Raw genomic sequence first — 19,368 nt, forward strand, 5'->3', positions numbered from 1 at the left:
TTGTGGTATGTATCAGCGCAAAAAGCCCAAAGAGAGGAGTTATATACAGCTATAGCCAAAACTCATAGCATATTCAACGAAGATGAAGAACGAGCAAGTCTCCTAAGTAACCTGCAGGCTTCCCTATGCCATTATTCCAAGATGTTTATTTCCTCCTGTTCTGGCTCATGCCCAGAATCTGTACCATGCGGACGAAGATGTTGATGAAGTCCAGCTCGAGCGAGATGGACTCGTTGACGGGATCCTTGGGGATCAAGCCGCGCTCGGCCTGGCGCGCATGGTTCAGCACCTTCTGCACGTCGTAGAGCGTGAAGCCTCCTAGTAAAACGGTCAGTGTATGTCTTACAGGCAATTGATACAAGGGGAAAGAGCCTGACCAAATACTGCAAGACCTCCATATAGCCAGATGTTCTCGGTGAACATAAGTGTGCGAGCAGCGGTGGCGGGAATGACGAGTGGAGCGAGGCCAGAAAGCGCCACAATGGCCACGCCGCCCAAAAGCGGTGCGCCTAGGTAGAGGTACTTGTCTGTCTTTGCGGTCGCACCTGGAAATAAAAAGTCAGTGTGTGTATCTTCCATGCACTTCGTACGGGCCACAACTTACCAACGAAAGCAATTGAACCCATCATTCCGGCAGTGTAGAGACCGGCGCGAGCGAGGATGGCAGGGTGCATGAAGAAGAGGGGCGACAGGAGGAGGGCTTGAGTACCGTTGAAGGCAGTCCAGAGGGCGTACTTTTGGACGTAGCTGCGTCGGGTTAGCATGTCTACTCCACAACACAATATCGATATCCACACTTACTTAGACGGCGAGGTAGCCATGGTGCCATACATTGTGCCGATGCTTCCTACCAGGCCAACTCCAAGTACCAGCCATGGGTTTGCGCTCATGAGCCTGAAGCTCCAGCCGTTCATGTGCAGCGCGCGGGCAGCAATGCCGATCATTCCAATACCGAGGCCAGTGTGCATGAAGGTGTCGTTGAGGTATTCGCGCTCGAATGGCGGCATGCCGCCGTCCTCGCGTGTCTCGCGGTTAAAGATAAAGTTGATGCCTAGAAGGGTGGCACCGAAGATGCCGGCTCCATACAGCATGCGCTGTCGCAAGTCGCCCTGCGCCACCGGGTTGTATGCAGCCTGCTGGTATCCGCGTCGGAACGCTTGCTGGAACCTGGAAACATTGTGCGATGTCGATACCGTGGGCTTTGCGGGGCGGAAGAAGTGCGACTGCTGCTTCAGTGGCGTGTTGTGGAATGCGCGGATTGTGAGGGTTTGCGGTGATTTCGGCGATGCTTGTCGCAATGTTGCCGTGATGGCGAAGGGTCTCCGTAAGAGGGACGCCATGATGTGTGTGTGCCTTTGCGATGTCGTTGTCGATGGGGAGGTGGAAGGCGGCGCGATGATATATGTAACGGGTAATGACGTTTTGCGTGGTGGAAAGCGCGAGAAATGCCAAGCCGCCTTAACTCCGAGGCATGTTCACGCTATTTGCTCGTCCACGAGGTCATGCATTTGTCACTTCACAGTCATGATGAAAGAGCCCATTCGGGTGACATGTTGTATGCATTTCTCTGAATTATATTTCGGAATGGCGCACTTAACTTGTAAGAAATTGTTGGAAGCTGTGGTCCAGACTAACGGCGATGGTAACACAGCGTAATAGATTCCTCATAACACGTACACGTCTATCGCGAACTATTCCCTTTCGACTCTAATTCATAGTTCCCTTCTCTTCGCTTCTCTTGCTACCAATACAAACGTCACTCTTGCGCTGCGATGCCAACCTGTACTCAACAGCGTAAAGAAGAGCCTGAACGTCGATGATCCGATGGAGGGTAGTCAGATTTCTGACTCCTCGATGATGTCCTGTACAATAGCAAGCTTTTGATACCCATCAAGCTGCGATGTGAGTTATGTGTGCTTGGTGCCGGCTGGAAGGGAATCCGGGGTAATGCTGTAATTTCATCATCCCGGCTGTACATCGATGTCAACTTGCTGCGTGAACTTCGTGGCGGTGTCTGGAGCTTGACAGGCATGGGGGCATTGATTTTGTCGAACTCTACAACGTGTTCTTTGATGTCGCTCACCGCATCATGGTACATCGTAGTGGGATCGGATGTCTTGATCCGGGTAATTCTGGCGGGAATCCGGCGAAGCCCCGGCGTATATGTTTCTGGCTGCTCATCTGGAGAAAGACTCGGAACATCATCCACATCTGGAGGAGGGGGATGGAGAGACTTCGGTATCGTCTCAAGTAGATCGAAGTTGAAGTTGAAGCCAGAGAAACGGCTAGGTGACTTCCAGAACTCGTTCGCGATAAGAGGAGGGCCAAGCATGTCTACATCTTTCTGGTATGCGTCCCAACGTCCCTGCGTTTCGCGAGCAGCGCCCTCTGCGCTTCTGATTTGAGACCGCTTGCGGTGGCCGGCGATTGTATGACGCGGGCCAAGGTCCTGGTTGTATATTTGCGAGGCACTTTCAAGCTGAAGGATCCGTGTTTGCATGTCGAGCATTGCCTCTCTCTGTGTCGCTAGCTCGGCTTGAACATTGTGGATGATTTCGATTAAAGTGCGGTTCGTCTGGCGTAATTGAGATTTGGTGATCGAGGTTTGGGATGGCCGCCTCGACCTAGAAGAACGCTGGTGCACGCTCGAGGACTCATAGGCTGCGGCGATGGATCCTTCGGGGCCACTCAACAAGTCCAGCATAGTTGCGCCAGACAGGTTTGCCTTGTGGCTTCGAGATGCGCTGTCGTCATGGTAGAAGGTATGTGCGGGTTTGGCAGGTGTACATGGAGAATTGAGAAAAGTCGCCATCTTGCTGTATGCGTGCGTGAGAAAGCTGGAATGACGACGGTCAAGTAAAGAAAGTTAGTGCTAGCGAGCATGAACGCCTATATTGATTTTGCAAAAGCATTGCAATGTTTCGTCGTTTCTTCATCACCCTCAGACGCCAACCCGTTTCGCCACTGTGGTTAACTTCGCAGGCATGCGATGCTGATACTATAAGGAGTGCCGCCAGGGGCACGGAGCTGATGAGCATTACCATTCGTTCAATGTGCAACGGAGGTGTGGCGCTGGGCTAATCGCGTCACGGTGAGCACACGAAAAGGACTACCAAACATCGTCAAGACGCTGGTGTCGGGGCTGTCCTGGCGTTGTGGGTTTCAGCTGTCGAGGATCGTGTTTCGGCCAGGAGTGCGGAAGGCACGGCTCCAGGCTGTCGAGGTCGCTTGCACAGACCTGGATGGCGACTAGCGCAGTTCTTAGCTCATGGAGAACATTCCGGACTGCGAAGCTCCAGCCTCCAGAAAATCGCGAAGCTTATGTCACGTTACTATACCTACTGCTACAACTCCAAGAGCAGCAGGTCTGTGTTTTCCGTTCAGGAGTCGCAGGCTGCTCCTTCCTTGCAGCGACACCTTGAAACCCACGCAGGGTGAGCCATGCCTAGGCACTTTCTGCCGGCGCGCAAGAGCGGCTTTACGCACAGATAGAGGACCTAGCAAGGAAGTTCCTGTACTGCTAATATCTCTTGCAGAGCATAGTCGCGTTATTGTCTTCTTTGGTTGCCTTATGCCGGCTGCGGCAGCAATACTGATGATGAGCTCTTACGCACCCCGCAATGCCCCTGGCACGTGTGTCTTCCGAGCTCTCTATTATGCGAAAGCCACTCACCTTCTAAACCTGCGTATCAAGGCTCCCGATACTGCTACCTCAACCACGCGTACTCGCCTCAACCACGCTCCTGCTAGTGGCATATCGCCGCTTGGGCTGCCGGATATCCATAGCCTATCACGGGGGTGCTGACGATGCGCGGTCTGCTCACCATAATCACCTTACGGAAACTTCGACAATATACGTGCTAATTTGAGCGCTCAGGAATGAATGAATGTCGTCGAAGAGGGGGAGAGTATCGTCCGAAGATACCGCAAGGACAGTCCACCTCTCGGAACCGAGTGGCTGTTCTTGAGCGAGTGCTCCGAGGAGTAAGAGGAGTCGGTCTCACGGTCTCGACTGCTAGAGCCCGGTAAGAAGCATGTCACCGGCTTTACGACAAGTGGAAATCATTCCGCGGTGAACGTGGGTAGAAGATCGAGCCATGTACAGAGCGCTGCTCCCAGCTACGTGACATCTCCAGTCCCATGTCACATATGGCAGCTGCCAGGATCTGCATCCATCCAGGCACATGAGACACGCACACTCGGCTCCATAGGCCCGACCCGTTCGAAGACATTGTTGGTGCTGAGAAATACGGGTCATGCCATTTGCTCCACCTTACGAGCCTGCCGGTTTTCATCAATGCAAAAGTATATCCAGATGGTGTCTTGGCCGCCCGACTATACATGTGTAAGCCCCAGTAAAATCCAACCGCCCTCCCCTCGCTTAACCGAGACTGGCTAAGTAGATTCAACGAGTTTGTATCTGTCTTCAGATGCAGCGTCAAATAGCATCCCACCAACCTCGAACCAGAAGGTATTTACCTATACAAGCTTGGGGATGCTCGCTTGTGCATTTTTAGACGTATAGATCCAGATTCGCATCATGACGCGGACGCATCACACCGCATTCAACTACCGATCACCACGCGCAGCACTTCCGGTTAATATACGACTGGTCGACATTAGCCACACGTCGTCCTGGAGAGTCGTACCAAGACTACCATGCCGCATGCACTCCGCCGCCAAGATCGGGCACTAGATGAACGCTAATCTAGCTGCGGCGCGTGTACCGAAGCGAGCAATTGCCGCTGCCTATCACAGCCATGTTGATTATGGACCTCATCCTAGACAATCTGTGGAGAGTAGCACACAACAGGGAACGCAGTTTAGACTGCGCGGTGACGAGAACAGCGACAGCACAGATGTGTAGATCCAGAACGATGTCATTAGCACCTGCAGGAATACCGCACCAAGGCGCAGCAACCGGAAAGTATAAGAAGGCCGACTACATGGCATCTTGAGATCACCTTGAGCCTCCTCACGTCCACAGAGCATTTGCAGACATCATGGTTCAGCTCACACAAGCCCTCGCTGCCATTCTCTTGGCTACCGGTGTTGTCGCGCATCCTGGTGGCAACACCAACAAGGAGATCTTGAGGAGGCAGGCTCATTTGGATCATCCCAACCGTCGAAGTGTTCAGGCGTGTAAAAGGGATCTCGTCGAGACCGGGTGGGTCCGGGAGCAGCATCAGAGGCGTGAGGCAAGGCTCCACGAGCTTCGGGTTGCAGCTGGTTTCGCGAAGGAACACGAGCTCGTCCGTCGTGACGTCGCTGAAGTCGAGGAAAGCTACGGTGCCGAGGCAGCATGCACGCTTGACCCTGAATCCACTGAGGGTCCATACTGTAAGTGGAGAAGGTTGCATCTCTTGAGACAGGTTGGCTTACAAACTGATAGGGGTCACCGGTGAGCTCGTTCGCCAGGACCTTTTGACCGGAGAGAAGGGTGCCATCACCCACTTGGACGTCAACATTATCGACACTTCATCTTGCAAGCCTGTCACCGATGCCTACGTTGAGATGTGGGGAAGTAACGCCACTGGTGTCTACACGGGTGTTCAGGCGAAGGGCAATGGCGACGGCTCTGCTACCGCTATTGCGACCAATGCTCTTCGCGGCGTGCAACCCACCAGCGCCAATGGTACCGCTACCTTCATTACCGTTATCCCAGGACACTACGTCGGCCGCACGAACCATCTCCACAGTACGCTTCACTCCTGTCTTTTACCAACGCCTTACTGACAACCCTAGCCATCATCCACCATGGTGCTAAACTCCTTCCCAACAATACCATTCAAGGTGGCACGATCTCGCACGTCGGTCAGTTTTATATCGAGCAGAACTTCCTAGGCCAAGTTGAGAAGACTTCTCCTTACAACACGAACAAGCAAGCCATCACCACCAACGCAGTTGATGCGCTCTTCAACATGGCGAAGCAGGGTGGCGACGACCCAGTGATGAAGATTTCGCTCATTGGCAAGACTATCGAAGATGGGCTCTACGCTACCATCGATGTCGGCGTCAATCCCCGCGCGAGACAGAATCCTCAACCCGTAAATATGTGGACGGCAGATGGTGGTGTACCGGTCAAGGGAAGCCCATGGACAGGATACCCCGATACTTGCTTGTACTGTGGAATGAGGCCCCCGAAGGAGAAGAAGGACGTTCTCTCCGAGGAGTAAATTGCCCTGGGTAGAAAAGACAGCGTAGTGTCGTGGGCCGTGTCACATGCGTGGCTGATCCTGATGACTCTCAACACCGAGCAATATTGTACATAGCTTAGCTCCTAAGAATCAAGCTGCAATGTCTTGTACGAAATCTGGGAGTGCATCAAATGCGACGGCATAATAAATGTAATGGGCGGTATGTGAAAAGGTGGATGTTGTGGTTCGGGCGGAAGTACCTGGGTAAGCCGGCAACCTACAAGCCGTTCTCAGGGGGTACCTGAGTGCCAAGAGTCTAGCACGCGCCGCCCCGCCCGCGGCGTTGGACGCGCCCACGCGTCGTTCCTCCGCTCGACCTGCTCAACAAATGCACGCGACCATGTCGACCCTCCCGGTGCTGCCGGCAGATGTACATCTTCTGATATTGGATTATGTATGCGCGGAGACCCTAAGACACCTCCCATCGGCCGATGTGCTAAGTCCAGCAGATCCACTTGCCTTCGCACCTCCAGGCCCTATGTCTGACGTCGAAAGCGCTATGCGACCTCGCCAGGCCTCGACTGTATCGGAAGGTCACCATCAACGTACTCGATCCATCGGAAGTCGCACGGTTCGAGAACTGCATGGCCGAAGGTGCCCAAGCGCATCTTGACGCTACAAGGAGCTTGACGTTGATGGACAGCCTTCCCCCGGCAGAAGCTCCCGAGTTCCAGACCAAGCCGCATCGACGCTTCGACCGTGAAGACAGGTTGACATCTGCTCAAAGTAGCGCGATAGAAGCGATACTAGACTATTTCCCTCGGGACTGCCTACAATCTTTCCGGTGCGTCCTCGGTCTTCGGAATGCTGCACATGCCAGCCTGTGGCATGCTCTCGTCATAACCTCGCGGACTGTCATGTCAGAACGTTACTGAATTGTGATAGGTTCCTCTCGGCCCTACCGTTGCCTTCGAATATAGCACGCGAATTTTTCCTTAAACAAATGGGCACATTAACACACGTACACCTAAGACTCGAGGACCTATTTCAATTACAATACCTCGACTGTGTGCGAACTGCGGACCTCTGGCTCCCCCATCCAAAAGAAACCTGGTCGGAATTGGAGGAAGAGAACTTTCTGGACTCCCTGGAGGACATCGGCAAGTATAAGGATCTGGAGAGACTGTACCTTGGAACCAAGTTTGATAGGTATTCACACGATATTAGCCGAAGACTCGCCGAAGCCTTTTCGTCTCTAGACGAATCGTATGGGCGCCTAGAGAAGCTTCGCCAACTTTCAATCTCCGGAATCCCTCTCGGCATCGATACATATGGGCTCAGCAAGATTATATCGTTTCCTCAGCTCACACATTTGACTCTTTGGGCATGTTCCTGTAGCCAAAGGTTCATCTCCAATTTGGTACATGAGCTCGGCGACCAGGACTTATCGTTGAAACATCTAGGACTGGAGCTAGTCGACGACGACGAGGTGGAAGACCCGGATGATGATACTCCCTACGAAGAGGACGATGACGCCGTCGAAGAGTTGATTAGCCGCTGTCCTGAATTGAAAAGTCTGTGTTTGCAGTGGAGTGATAGGGGGTGGATAGACTTTACGTTGGAGTCCTTCCAACAAATTCTGGCGATTGTTGGACAACAGCTTGTTGTTCTCTCGATACACATGTGGGACACTAGAGGGCGCTTAGATGACAGCGAACCACCATTTTGGGAAGAGATATCTCTAGCATGTCCAAACTTGGAACAACTCGCGTTCAATCTTCGCTCAGGTATAATGTTGAATTACAAAGGCGGGTTCGATCCAGACTTGGTAAGACTGTACAGTATCTGATTTCACGTTCCATCTCTAACATTTACACAGTCACCCATCTGCAAATTGACCAAGCTACGCACCCTTCAACTTCGGGAAAGGTGGGGTCACGACTGCTGCAATTTCGGAGAGGAGAGTGACGATGTTTATGGAGACATCGAGCGCCAAGCTCATCTATTTGCAAAAGATTTCTTTGCGCATCTAGAAAACCAATCTAGCTGTCCATCCCTGGACACGCTCGTACTGGGCATGGAAGACCAGGTCACGAACAGAAAAGAATTACAGGTCAGAAATCGCGGAAAAGAGATGCCGCCCGCGCGTTGCTTCCGCCGAACACGCAAGATCCGTGATGATGAAAGCACGCGCAGCGAATCCCTTCCCATATCTTTGGCAGAGTGCCGAGCGACAAGTGACTACACAGAGGTTCTGGACTGGTACACTGGCTGTGAGTGTCTCTGTGCGAACTGCGTGTGAAGATATACACTGACTTTATACACCAATATTCAGGGCAGGGTGACTGCGACTGGATGTGGCGACTACCTGGCAGGTTCAACGATGATTAGGGTGGATTTATCTTCGACTGTGGGAGAGCCTCGCAACCCGTAGTCAACCTGAATTCAGCATGACTCAAGTATTACAAGAAGATGATGAAGGCTCTAACAACAGTGAGACTGAACCGAGCATTTCAATGACCATAGTTCAGGGTCGTGTGAAGAGCATGTTCATTGGTGCAAGCGGGGGTAGGCTCGCGACTTTGGCATTCGCTAGCCTCAACCATGGTTTCGTGTCGAGATCCACCACTACCGTCCTCGTTCACGACCACTCCAACTTCATGGCGATTCCTCATGCGATCTGCGTCATCACCGAACTATGGTAATCATGAAAAAGGTTCATTAGTTCATTAAGGGCGGGAGCGATGACTAGGACATGGCAACTACGGTACAGCATTGCGAGATTTGGCACACGAATTGCATAGCTCCACTGCGCTTGGACTGTACTTATTATAAAAGCATATGCAATTCCCTCAAGCGTTTTCTATTCCAAGCTTGTGTCTACATTCAGATTTCGATACACTTTTAACATCACCAGTAAAGACCGAATCTGACTTACAGACAATAACGGACCCAATTCGACAGAGACCTTCGGTTTTCCAAAATGCATCTGATCCAGAGCATTTACCGCGCTGCATGGGCAACGTTCTGTCTCACCGGCTTAACCGCAGGTGTACCCATAGCACCGGCTTTCCACTTAACGGCACGACAACCCATCGAGCCAGATCTCCAAATCGACTTCAACGCCCTCCTCGACGGGTCTTTAGGTAACCTACCCGCGATCTGGATTACCTCCCACAGTCTTCTTGCCGAGGCCGCGCCATCTTCAAACCTCACGGTTTCTTCTCGCGAAGATCGTACCGACAAGGAGAATGGCCTTGTCGCCGCTGCCTTCATCAGCTCCCTGCTGATTCCTGCTGCGACCGGCATCGCAGACAACGGCGTCACTGGGGGTCTTTGCAACGCTATCATAAATGGAGCAGGGGGCATGGCTGGCGCCGTTGTTGGTCAAGAGGCCGGCAAAACACTTTACCCACAAGGTAACGGCACCGATGGAAATGGCACATCGGCTCCAGAGATGGAGCAAGGCATTGTTCCTGGTGCGTTTATTGGTAGCGTCGTTACCAACAGTCTTGGAACTGCTCTGGCTAAGAGTATCTGCGACAAATTTCTCCCCGATGTTGAAGACGTCATAAAGGAGGCTGAAGCTGGAGTTGCGGGTCGGGTCGCTAACTCACTGAATCGCGGTCTCAAAGAAGTTTTGGTGAGCCAACTAGAAGACATGGGGGTCGAGACCGCGCGGGCAGTACAGTTTGCAAGTCAAATGGAAGAGACGATTCGCTTGGTCGACAGTACCGGCAGTCTGGCCACAGCTTTCGAATACCTCAATCGCGAACTCGCAACCAACACCGCAGAGCTGGCCGAAGCTGTAGGAGCCAAACTATTGAACAAGCCAGCAATCAGCAACCTCGTTCAACTAAGCCACAACACGCTCGCCAATCTACCAGTCGCAGGTGTAGACGGCATTGCGCTGTTGCCGTTCGACCCTGCTGCCGATCCCATAGGAATGATGGCTAAGTTCACCAACCATTACAGGAATACCATGGAGTTTGCCAAAACTCTAGGCGGGAAGATCAAAGAAGGCGCGAACCGCGTTTCCCCTGCTTTGGATACAGTGTCCCAGTCGGTTGAGTCAGCTATGCAAGGTGTCGACTCCATCATTCCGGGCACGGCAAACAGACTGATCAAGGATGCTACTGGTGCCGCCAGAAATATTCTGGACCATATCCCAAACCCCCTTCATAGTCTTCCGAACCCTTTCGACGCTCTATTCCACCATGGAGGTCATGGTAGCGGCCACAGTAGCGGCCACCATACTGCTCCCGGATCAACTCACGGCGGCAACGGCGAATCACACTGTGCTCAAGCCACGGTGACTATTACGACTACACTTTCGCCTGCTCCAACCCAGACGCCGAATCGAAACTTGGCTACTCCGACCCTGGGCTCGTGCACCTCGTACCAGGTCATTCCCACGTACACGACGTTTACACGACACGCGACTGCAGTGATTACGCAGATACAGACGGTACCTTCGTATGTCCAGGTCCCTCAGTACTTTGCAACCACTACCACGCAGACTGTGGCAAAGTATGTCCAGATCCCTCAGTACGTGCAAACGACTGTCACTCAGGTTGTGCAGACTACGCAGGTTGTGCAGACCACACAGGTGGTGCAGATCATGGAACACGTAACGCAGACTGCCACTCAAACTGTGCAAGTCCAAGCTGTTGCCACAGCGACGCCTGGATACAATTGGGCGAACGTGAAAGGGAGCATGCAAAGTTGGTGTTCTGTGGCTACCTTTCACTGTCGCGGTGGGCGCCCTCACAATCACGAGCTCTGTAATTCGGTCTGGAACTTGTGTGGTGGTTGCAGCATCTGGCCTGACCAGTGTGATTATGGGCATTGTGTGATGGGCTGTGCCTTAGCAGATATTAGCTAGAAAGCCTCTAGAAAACTAGTAGATAATATCTTTAGCTCTAGAATATCCAGCCGAGCTCTACAAAAATATCTTTTCAAAGTACATAGTCTGTATTCATCACGTTTGCAGTAGTCGTAGTATAGATAACAATAAAATGCTTCATTGCAAACATGAACACCAAGCTATGCGTACACCCTCATCCCACCCGTCGCAAATGAAATGCTCACACAAAATCCAAACACAAAACAATTGCTCCATCCAATGCATCCCTTCCTCATCCATCGCCATTATCTAACTATACCACTCGTCTAAGCCTGAGCAGCTTCCAAGAGCTTCATGTGCTGCTCCGGGTGGGTCTTCTCAACATTGTTCTTAGCCACCTTCTTCATCATGAAGTTGGCGTCAATGTCAATCTCCTCGCTGAGCTTGCCACCAGTCACACGCCACTTGCCGCTGATGGTGAGGACACCAACGGGGGGTTTGGCGTTAACGAGGGAGTCGACACCCTCGGAGACATTGGTGAGGGTGAGCTTGTAGGTTGTCTGCGGTGGGTCAGTGCTGTACCGAGGAAGAAGAAAGGCGGAGAGGAAGGGGAAGTCGTACCTGGCCAATGGGCTTCTTGTCGGTGACGGTGTAGGTAGCGCAAGTAGTCTTGTCGCCGGACTCGAAAGCGTAGCTGACGAGCGCTGGGCAGAGGGTCTTGATCATGAGGTCGTGGTTGTGGAGAGCGGCAATGACGACAGCGGCATCGACACCGTTGAGGGGAGTGGAGATCTGGGAAGTAGGCATTTTGGCTGATCGATTGTTGCTTGAGAATTTGGTAGAGGATTAAAGGAACTGGCCGGCAGTAATAGTGAAGAGAAGTAGTTGGTAAGGCTGTGATGAGTTGATGAGAGAAGTAGAAGCTTGCTGGATGATGATCTATCTCCACGGCGAAAGGCAGCAGAATATATACATCTCGCCCGCTTCCTCATTCCCTACCGGTCTTACTCGCGTCTGGAGACCCCTACTCTACTCTCCATGACCCTAACCCGTTGTCCAAAACGTCAAGACGCAGTCAAGATGCATGTCTTACACCCCTGACACGGCATGGCGTCCCTCACTCTACCCCAACATCCATACAGTGGTACAGCTTACCACGCATGGCTTGTACGACGCCGTCGATTATCCGTCCGCCCAATATCGAAATAGAAGCTACCGAAACGCGTCGTCTCCGTTTCCGAGCGCCGGGATAGGCAATGTCTGTGCGTTGGTGCGCTGGGTTGGGGATGGCAAGGTAGGACGATCCTCGTTAGCCGAGAGATGTCCACAGGGTTGAATCGTGGAGCTGTGACGTGAATACCCTGTGTCTGGTACGTTTGAAGGGACGGATGGTAGAGCGAGAGCTGGAAATAGCTGATCTGACAGTTTAGAAACATCTTTCGAGTCGCGTAGTGCCAAACAGAACTGTTTGCACACTGCTTGTCTACCTGTGACGTCTGTGTCCGCGCTGCTCGCTTTCGCAAACGAGGTCGTTCCTCAGCTGGGAAACGCTATTGCGCAAGGCGCCTGCAACGCTCATTGACGCTGTCGATCAATGTATAATGCTTACACGCAGATAAGAACACGAACTCCCACTCTCCGGATCTCCAAAGGCTCGGTCGCTGTTTCCCCGTGCAGTTATTGGGTACTGGTCGCGAGCAGTGTCGGAGTGTTTCGCTGGTGGGTTCGCAGAATCGACGGGCGCCGCGGGTTGGGGAGCCGTGCTGCTCTAGCGCAAATCTTAAGTCAGCTCGCGTGGGTGTCGCTGTCGCCTCGTCTATTTTGAACCGGTTCACTCATCGTTCGTGCGAAAGGCAGTTACATGTTTGCTATTTTCGCGTTTATCGCGTTTCATTGCTTGCGCGGAGTGCGCATGTGTTCGCATGGCATCCAAGGGCCGTATACATTGGATGCAGCGCGGCCTCTCCGGAGCTCGGCCGAGGCAGGCTAGACTTCTCCGACATTGGCTCTGGTACGTGATGGAACGGTGGAGAACATTGAGTAGGCACGCTTGATGTTTTGCAACTTTGAAGATGAATTGATCGCCTGATGATGTACCATAACGCATACAACCTTGGAAATCCCCTGACCTTGATAGAAAACGCCTTCCTGTGCACCACAAATACAGAAACAACAGAATCGCTAAAGCTTCGACTCTACCACCGCATCCGTCTTGGCCCTTCCGCCTGCAAAGTTCACCCCTTCACTCGGCTCAACCGTCCCACTTTTGTTGATCAGCTGCAACTTCCTCAACCTCGATATTGGCTCATCGTCATCTCTATCCCTAACATAGAAAGCCCAGTCGGCCGTAGGATCAATCTCCGTTTGCGAGTATCCATTGCCTAGCCATGAGAACCTGTTGCCAGTGTATTTGACATCCCAGTCCTCTAGCCTCAGCTCCATGAGCGCCTCGATGTAGTGTAGAGTAGAGCCAGGCCAGAGCGCCGTCACAGGGCCGTCAGCGCCGAGCGATTTGTACCATGAGCGACATCCGTCGTTCCATACCGTACGCTTCATGTATTCGTCCTTGAAGGCGACGAAGTCATCGATGGCCTCAGCTCTCGGAGCAAATGTCGAGATGTTGTGTGTTTGGAAGCGATCGATGAGCTTGCACATGTAGTCTGCCTGCGCTTCGATAGCACTGAGCACTGGACCGTTACCAATGGGGCAATTGGGCCCAAGGAAGATGAGGTAGTTCGGGAAATCGGCGGCGGCGAGGCCAAAGTAGGAGCGTGGTTCTTTAGCCCAGGCATCTTGTAAGTTGGCACCGGAGGAGTTTATCACAGGGAAACGCGGCTTGAAGGATGTGTTGAACCCGGTGGCGCAGATGAGCACGTCGATGGGGTATTCGTTGCCGTCGTCGCATAGGCAGCCGCGTTCGGTGATGGAGTTGATCTCGCCGTAGACAGTTTGTACATTGGGTTTTCCCAGTGCTTCGAGATAGCCAACACCTGGTGTCAGTCTTCGGCACCCAACATGCCAGTTCGGGATCAAGCGCTCTTGTAGGTATTCGTTGTTAAGCTTTTCGGTCATCTGCTGGCGGAAGTAGGCTTCTGTCTCGGAGTTGACGTTTGTGTTCTTGAGAAAGATGCCGAATTGGCCGTTGAGGCCGCGTTCAATGTTCTTTCGGTATTCAACCAATGCGCCGGGCTTGGTTGCGAATTCGAGCTTTTCGCTATCGGTAAAGACGTGTTGTTCGAGGCCTTGGACTGGTGAGACCCATGTTGGTTCGCGGATGAAGGTTGTAACTTTCTTGACGTGCGGTTGGATGGTAGGGAGAACTTGGATGCCAGAGGAACTGAAGTGGTCAGTCGCGGAATCAAAGGTCAATCATAATACACTTACCCATTCCCAATCAAGCCCACATGGCGACCTTTAAGATCGACGTTGTCGTCCCAATTCGCAGTGTGTAGTAATGTGCCCTTGTATTTGTCCAAACCTGGAATGGCAGGCCATTGCCAGTTGTTCAAGATGCCGCCTGCATTGATCAAGATGTCGCAATGATCGTTGACGGTCTGGCCACTCTCCAGGTCTTTGACCTGCACATCATATCCGCCCCTTTGCTTGTTCCAAATTGCGCCAGCGACTTGGTGTTGCGTCTTGATGTATTTGCGTAGACCGTACTTGCGGGCGAAATCGTTGAAATAGGCGAAGATCTCTTTGGAGCTGGCGTATACAGCGGACCAGTCTAATTTGGGCTCGAATGACCACGTGTAGTTGTGGGAGGGAACATCGCATGCGCATCTAGAAGCGGATGTTAGCGAGGTTGGTCGACTGCGCCGCTTCGTTGCAGTCGCTTCGGTAGATCGCGGGGCGAAAGGTGCATCAAGCCCCGCAGCAATCAATATGATCTTCACCTACCCCGGATATCTGTTCTCGAACCATGTGCCCGAAACTTCGGAATTCTTCTCGTAAACTTGAAGGCTGTAATTTGTGAAGTGCTTTTGCAGTTTGTATGCCATCAGAAGTCCTGAAGCACCTGCGCCAATACACACGATGCGTACATGGCGTTGCGCATGGATGGGCCCACGCAACCGGTGCTGAGCATCAGTCTCTGGCGCAGCCGTTGATGGGACGATAAATCCGTCTGCCATTGTGAAGGGTAAATAACTAATGAGGAAGGCAAGTCGCAAGACAAAGTTGGAGCTGGATCTTAAGGCAACGCTGCGACCACTCCGAGGCCTTCACCGTTCTTAAACTTTGTTTGCGGCATGTTTGCGCCGCGACTGCTCAGTCATGGAGAGTCAGGTGCTGGCCAAATGACTCCACGTAGCGAGTCAATTTAGTGTACGCTGAGATCTGGGGTCACGCTAAGTGAGTTGGAGCAGGGTTGGGGTCTCGAGATATGGTGACGATTCGTGATGTGGGTAAACTGTTGAAGAGGCTATTCATGACTTTCCGTCTGGCAAAGCATTTCCGAACGTTGCACAGACGTAAAATCTGGGGCTTCGAGGTCGCGTAATCGTGATAGAGCCGATGGAAGGTCGATTAACCAATCGTACAAATGCTTGGGGCAGTCGAGATCCTTTTTCGGATACGGAGGTTGCGTCTCCCAATTTGCGGGGATCGGGGTGGAGCGATGGGGTGGAGAACCTCTACCGAGATGCGACCGATGTAATCAACATAATTGCCTATGTTTGACGAATTGACTATGTATCGTAGCAAGCGTGTAAAGGAAATGTCGAATTATCAAGGCGCTGGGCTAGTACAAAGGTTTAGACAATTGTGTATCCTCCGTCCGCGACTAATGTGGCGCCGATCATGTAGCTCGCCGCGTCTGAGTGTAAGAAGGCAATACAGTCGCCGATTTCCTCCATCTCCGAATAGCGGTGAACAGGGACCTTTTTCCTTTCAGTTTCCATCATTTCACCCTGACCCATGTGCTCTTGTACCAAAGGCGTCATTACATATCCCGGCGAAATTGCGTTGATCCGGATACCCTTGTGCGCGAAAGCGAGCGCATCTGACTTTGTAAGGCCAATAACAGCGTGCTTTGAGGTAGCGTATGCTGTGGCGGGAACGTTGAGCGGCGGTGCTACCAGACCATACATGGATGCGACGTTAACGATAGAACCTCGATATGACCGATATGAGTCCGAGAGCTTTTCCTGTTTGAGCATCTGTCGAATCTGTGCACGTTGGCATTGCCAAACAGCGATGGTGTTGATAGACATGACCTTCTCGAAGTCGTCTTTCGGGATCTGATCTGTCGTTTTGATCATGCCACCGATGCCGGCATTGTTCACAGCATAGTCTAGTCGTCCGAACTCCTTGACCGTCTTCTCTATACTGTCATCGACAGCTTTCTCGTTGGTGACATCGATCTCGAATGTCTTGATAGAACAGTCGGATGAGAGTTTACGGAGTTCGCTAACGGTTTTGATGAGGGGATTGCGATCCAGCAGGGCGAATGAGCGTACACCCTGTTTCGCAAGAGCGTATGCAGTGTATTGGCCAATGCCTAACGACATGTTAGCTCATTGCTTGTAACTGCTACACAGTCTGATGATGCATACCAGACCCAGCACCGGTAATGTATGCCACTCCTTTCAGTGTAAAAGCCATGTTCTTGGGTGCAGTGTATGAATTGCGAGCCCTTCCTGGGTATCCAGCTATCGAATGTCAGGTCCGCGGAACCTTGCTCGTGAACAATGTTGCTGCGACTGTTGCTATTAGCCCAATGTTACGATTCAAGAACTATCGGCGATGACCTGTGCCCTGCATATGCACCGTCAGGGGAAGTGTGGAAGGCTGATGCTGTAGAGGCGGTTCTTGGGCGGGGCTACGCTCTGCATCGGTTGCGGTTTTCCTGCTCGTGGAGGGAAACACAACCGAGTCATGTCTGCTCTACGATGCGAAGACCTTGTACGTTGCACCTGAGCTTGGTCGCATGCTGCGAGAATTGCAAGTCCAGCTCATGTAGGATGCGACCATTGTGTGGCAACACGACAAGATGCCAGGAAGGCACGATGGCCTCGATCGGTCGCCGTCAACCACCTTCAGCATGCTTGCCAAGACGGAGCCATTACTGCTAGAAGCCGTCGCGAGTACCGTTGCAAGGAAGCAAACGGGCGCTAATGGTGGTGAGCAGTGGTACAAGTCTTGCGAGGCGGATCGTGATGCACGGATGGCGTGTTGTTCTACGTCATCTGGGCACGTGTTTGCGTGTTCTAGCGCGGTTCCACGGTTTGCATCCTTCGCCACCACGGTTCAGGCCCTGCATCCACCCGCACCCCTCCTCGCGATGCGCCGTCCGCCATGCCCCCCACACCTTACCGAATCGCGCAAACTTCGACCGAACTCAAGAAGCAACACAAGAAACATGGCCCTCGCCTCAACGAGCGTCAGCAGAAGCAGCTCGAACGCGACGCTGAACTAGAACAACGCGCCTCCCGCGCGCGCGAAGCCGAAGAACGCCGCAAAGCAGCAAAGAAGAAGCGCGAGGAGAGGGAGGCCAAGGAGGCGAAGGCGAGGCAGCAGATTGGCGTTGGCCTCGCGACACAGCTGGTTGGATACAGTCACACACAGGCGCAGTTGAAGAGTGGCATGGAGGCATTTCTGGGGTTGAAGAAGAAGAAAGACGAGGAGAAGCGCAAGAAGGACTTGGAGCTTACCAAAAAGATGGAGGAGATGGTTGAAGAGATTGAGAAGGAGCCATGGGACGACGACGATGAGGACCTGGGCCTCGAGCTGCCCAGCGCGAATGTGTCGTTTGGAGAACAATGGCCTGACGACGATCTCGACGACGATACGCTACTCGAAGCACACAATATGGTCATGTCGGATCCAGTAGAGGAGCCACAAGCTGTCGTGCTGCCACCTCCTGCGCCTGTCGCTCCGATCGAACCTGCCCCACCCGCCGCGCCGACCCCTTCCCCGAGACCAGTTGCTGTCAAAGACGACCGCGAGTTCGCCCGGACCCACGGCCCCATAAACAAGGCGATTGAGGCTGTCTTGGAGAAATTGCCTGAGCCTCTGCTCGAAATGCTGTCACAAGATCTTTCGCTCAAGACGCCAGACTGGGACCCGTCACTCGGGCTGTTGCATAAGCTAAATCCAGTGGGTCTGCCTCCACATCGACTGCGCATCAAAGTTGGCTGCGTTGTGATGCTGCTCCGGGATCTCAACACAAGCAGTCAACTGTCCAAGAGCCAGCACTTGCGAGTCCTCAGGTGCGAGAACGATCGACTGGAGTGCTTGGTTCTGGATGGGCAGCTGCAGGGAACTAAGACTTTCCTGACTCGGGTTCCGTTTATTGCAAAGTACAAGAATCTGGACCAGCATCCCTTTCAGCGGACGCAGTTTCCCATCCGTGTAGCCGTAGACTATACACCATCCAGCACGCCACGAGACACATCACAAACAGGGTTTAAGCTGCCCTCTATACCTGGTCGTGTGCCGCCTGCCGTTTCATTCAAGAAACCGATCCTTCCTGTTGTCAAAGCAAAGCCTCCTGCAAATAAGAATCCAGACTTTAAACTTCCTGGACTCCCAGCATCAAAATCAAGCTCTTCCGTCACAATCATACCTACATCAGTCGCGAAGCAAAGCCAGTACATACCACTACCACCCACTGACTGTTGGGATGACTTTCTCGAAAGTAGCACGCAGATCTCGCGAGAGCTGGCTTCAGAAATAGCCCCTACGGTAGAAGACCCAGTCAAACCCCCAGCGATCGTGTCGCCTCCGACTACTGATACGCTTCCCCCCATTTCGACCCAAGACTTCGACTTTTCTCTAGACGATCTCGATGAAGAGCCGGAAGCTAAGGAAACGAAATGCGAATCTGCTCCTACTCTACAGCATGATCTGCCCGGCATAGTTTCTGCACCGCTCCAGGGACACTCACCACAGCCGACGTCTTTCCCTCTCGCCCCGCAGTGGGCGAACCCATTGATACCTCACATGCGGATAAATAGCGTCCCTCCACCCACCGAGTTCTCACCACGTCCTTCTGCGACTGCGAACTCGAGCAGACCATTATCATCGTCCAAGAAGGTCGCGGGTAAATGTGTCAACCCAGGTCCCTTTGCATCGGGACTCGAGGCTGAACTTGCTAAGCTCAGAGCTTCTCAGCTGCCCATGTCCATGTCTGGCCCTAATGCAAAGAGGAAAGCTTCGCCGATACCTTCGAAGAACCCAGTACCTCCAGTAAAGAGACAATGCGTACCGATAACTCACACGCAGTCTCCTGCAGTGGTATCGGGACCAAGCGCGTCTTTTGAAGAGTTTGTCATGTCGACGCAGGAAGTAGCTTCATTCTTCGATGATGACGATAATATGAGCTTTGGATCGCCGCCCATCGCGGTATGATGACGAATTAGGATACGAAAAGATGAGAGACGT

General features: G+C 52.7%; 7 protein-coding genes across 7 annotated transcripts; 2 read left to right on the forward strand and 5 right to left on the reverse strand.

The window, feature by feature from the left end:
- Positions 1–145: 145 nt before the first annotated feature.
- J4E79_001104 (uncharacterized protein) lies at positions 146–1,340 on the reverse strand (the record flags this gene model as incomplete). The annotated part of the gene is made up of 4 exons (XM_049350014.1): positions 146–318; positions 378–545; positions 605–747; positions 802–1,340. The coding sequence occupies 4 exons, from the start codon at positions 1,338–1,340 to the stop codon at positions 146–148; spliced, it is 1,023 nt and encodes a 340-aa protein (XP_049215173.1).
- A 446-nt stretch (positions 1,341–1,786) lies between these two features.
- J4E79_001105 (uncharacterized protein) lies at positions 1,787–2,812 on the reverse strand (the record flags this gene model as incomplete). Its single annotated transcript, XM_049350015.1, has 1 exon — positions 1,787–2,812. One exon carries the CDS (start codon positions 2,810–2,812, stop codon positions 1,787–1,789), a length of 1,026 nt encoding a protein of 341 aa, XP_049215174.1.
- Positions 2,813–5,003: 2,191 nt separating this feature from the next.
- Positions 5,004–6,176, forward strand: J4E79_001106 (uncharacterized protein; the record flags this gene model as incomplete). Its single annotated transcript, XM_049350016.1, has 3 exons — positions 5,004–5,340; positions 5,393–5,698; positions 5,746–6,176. The coding sequence occupies 3 exons, from the start codon at positions 5,004–5,006 to the stop codon at positions 6,174–6,176; spliced, it is 1,074 nt and encodes a 357-aa protein (XP_049215175.1).
- Positions 6,177–6,537: 361 nt separating this feature from the next.
- On the forward strand, positions 6,538–10,453 carry J4E79_001107 (uncharacterized protein; the record flags this gene model as incomplete). The annotated part of the gene is made up of 6 exons (XM_049350017.1): positions 6,538–6,591; positions 6,647–6,981; positions 7,083–7,346; positions 7,536–7,682; positions 9,102–10,276; positions 10,323–10,453. 6 exons carry the CDS (start codon positions 6,538–6,540, stop codon positions 10,451–10,453), a joined length of 2,106 nt encoding a protein of 701 aa, XP_049215176.1.
- Positions 10,454–11,309: 856 nt separating this feature from the next.
- J4E79_001108 (uncharacterized protein) lies at positions 11,310–11,790 on the reverse strand (the record flags this gene model as incomplete). Its single annotated transcript, XM_049350018.1, has 2 exons — positions 11,310–11,543; positions 11,605–11,790. 2 exons carry the CDS (start codon positions 11,788–11,790, stop codon positions 11,310–11,312), a joined length of 420 nt encoding a protein of 139 aa, XP_049215177.1.
- A 1,374-nt stretch (positions 11,791–13,164) lies between these two features.
- Positions 13,165–15,116, reverse strand: J4E79_001109 (uncharacterized protein; the record flags this gene model as incomplete). Its single annotated transcript, XM_049350019.1, has 3 exons — positions 13,165–14,320; positions 14,368–14,766; positions 14,884–15,116. 3 exons carry the CDS (start codon positions 15,114–15,116, stop codon positions 13,165–13,167), a joined length of 1,788 nt encoding a protein of 595 aa, XP_049215178.1.
- A 621-nt stretch (positions 15,117–15,737) lies between these two features.
- Positions 15,738–16,587, reverse strand: J4E79_001110 (uncharacterized protein; the record flags this gene model as incomplete). The annotated part of the gene is made up of 2 exons (XM_049350020.1): positions 15,738–16,483; positions 16,539–16,587. 2 exons carry the CDS (start codon positions 16,585–16,587, stop codon positions 15,738–15,740), a joined length of 795 nt encoding a protein of 264 aa, XP_049215179.1.
- Positions 16,588–19,368: the final 2,781 nt, after the last annotated feature.

The sequence above is a fragment of the Alternaria viburni genome (genome assembly GCF_023758015.1).
Source record: "Alternaria viburni strain BMP 2772 chromosome Unknown scaffold_2, whole genome shotgun sequence".
NCBI classification, from domain to species: domain Eukaryota; kingdom Fungi; phylum Ascomycota; class Dothideomycetes; order Pleosporales; family Pleosporaceae; genus Alternaria; species Alternaria viburni.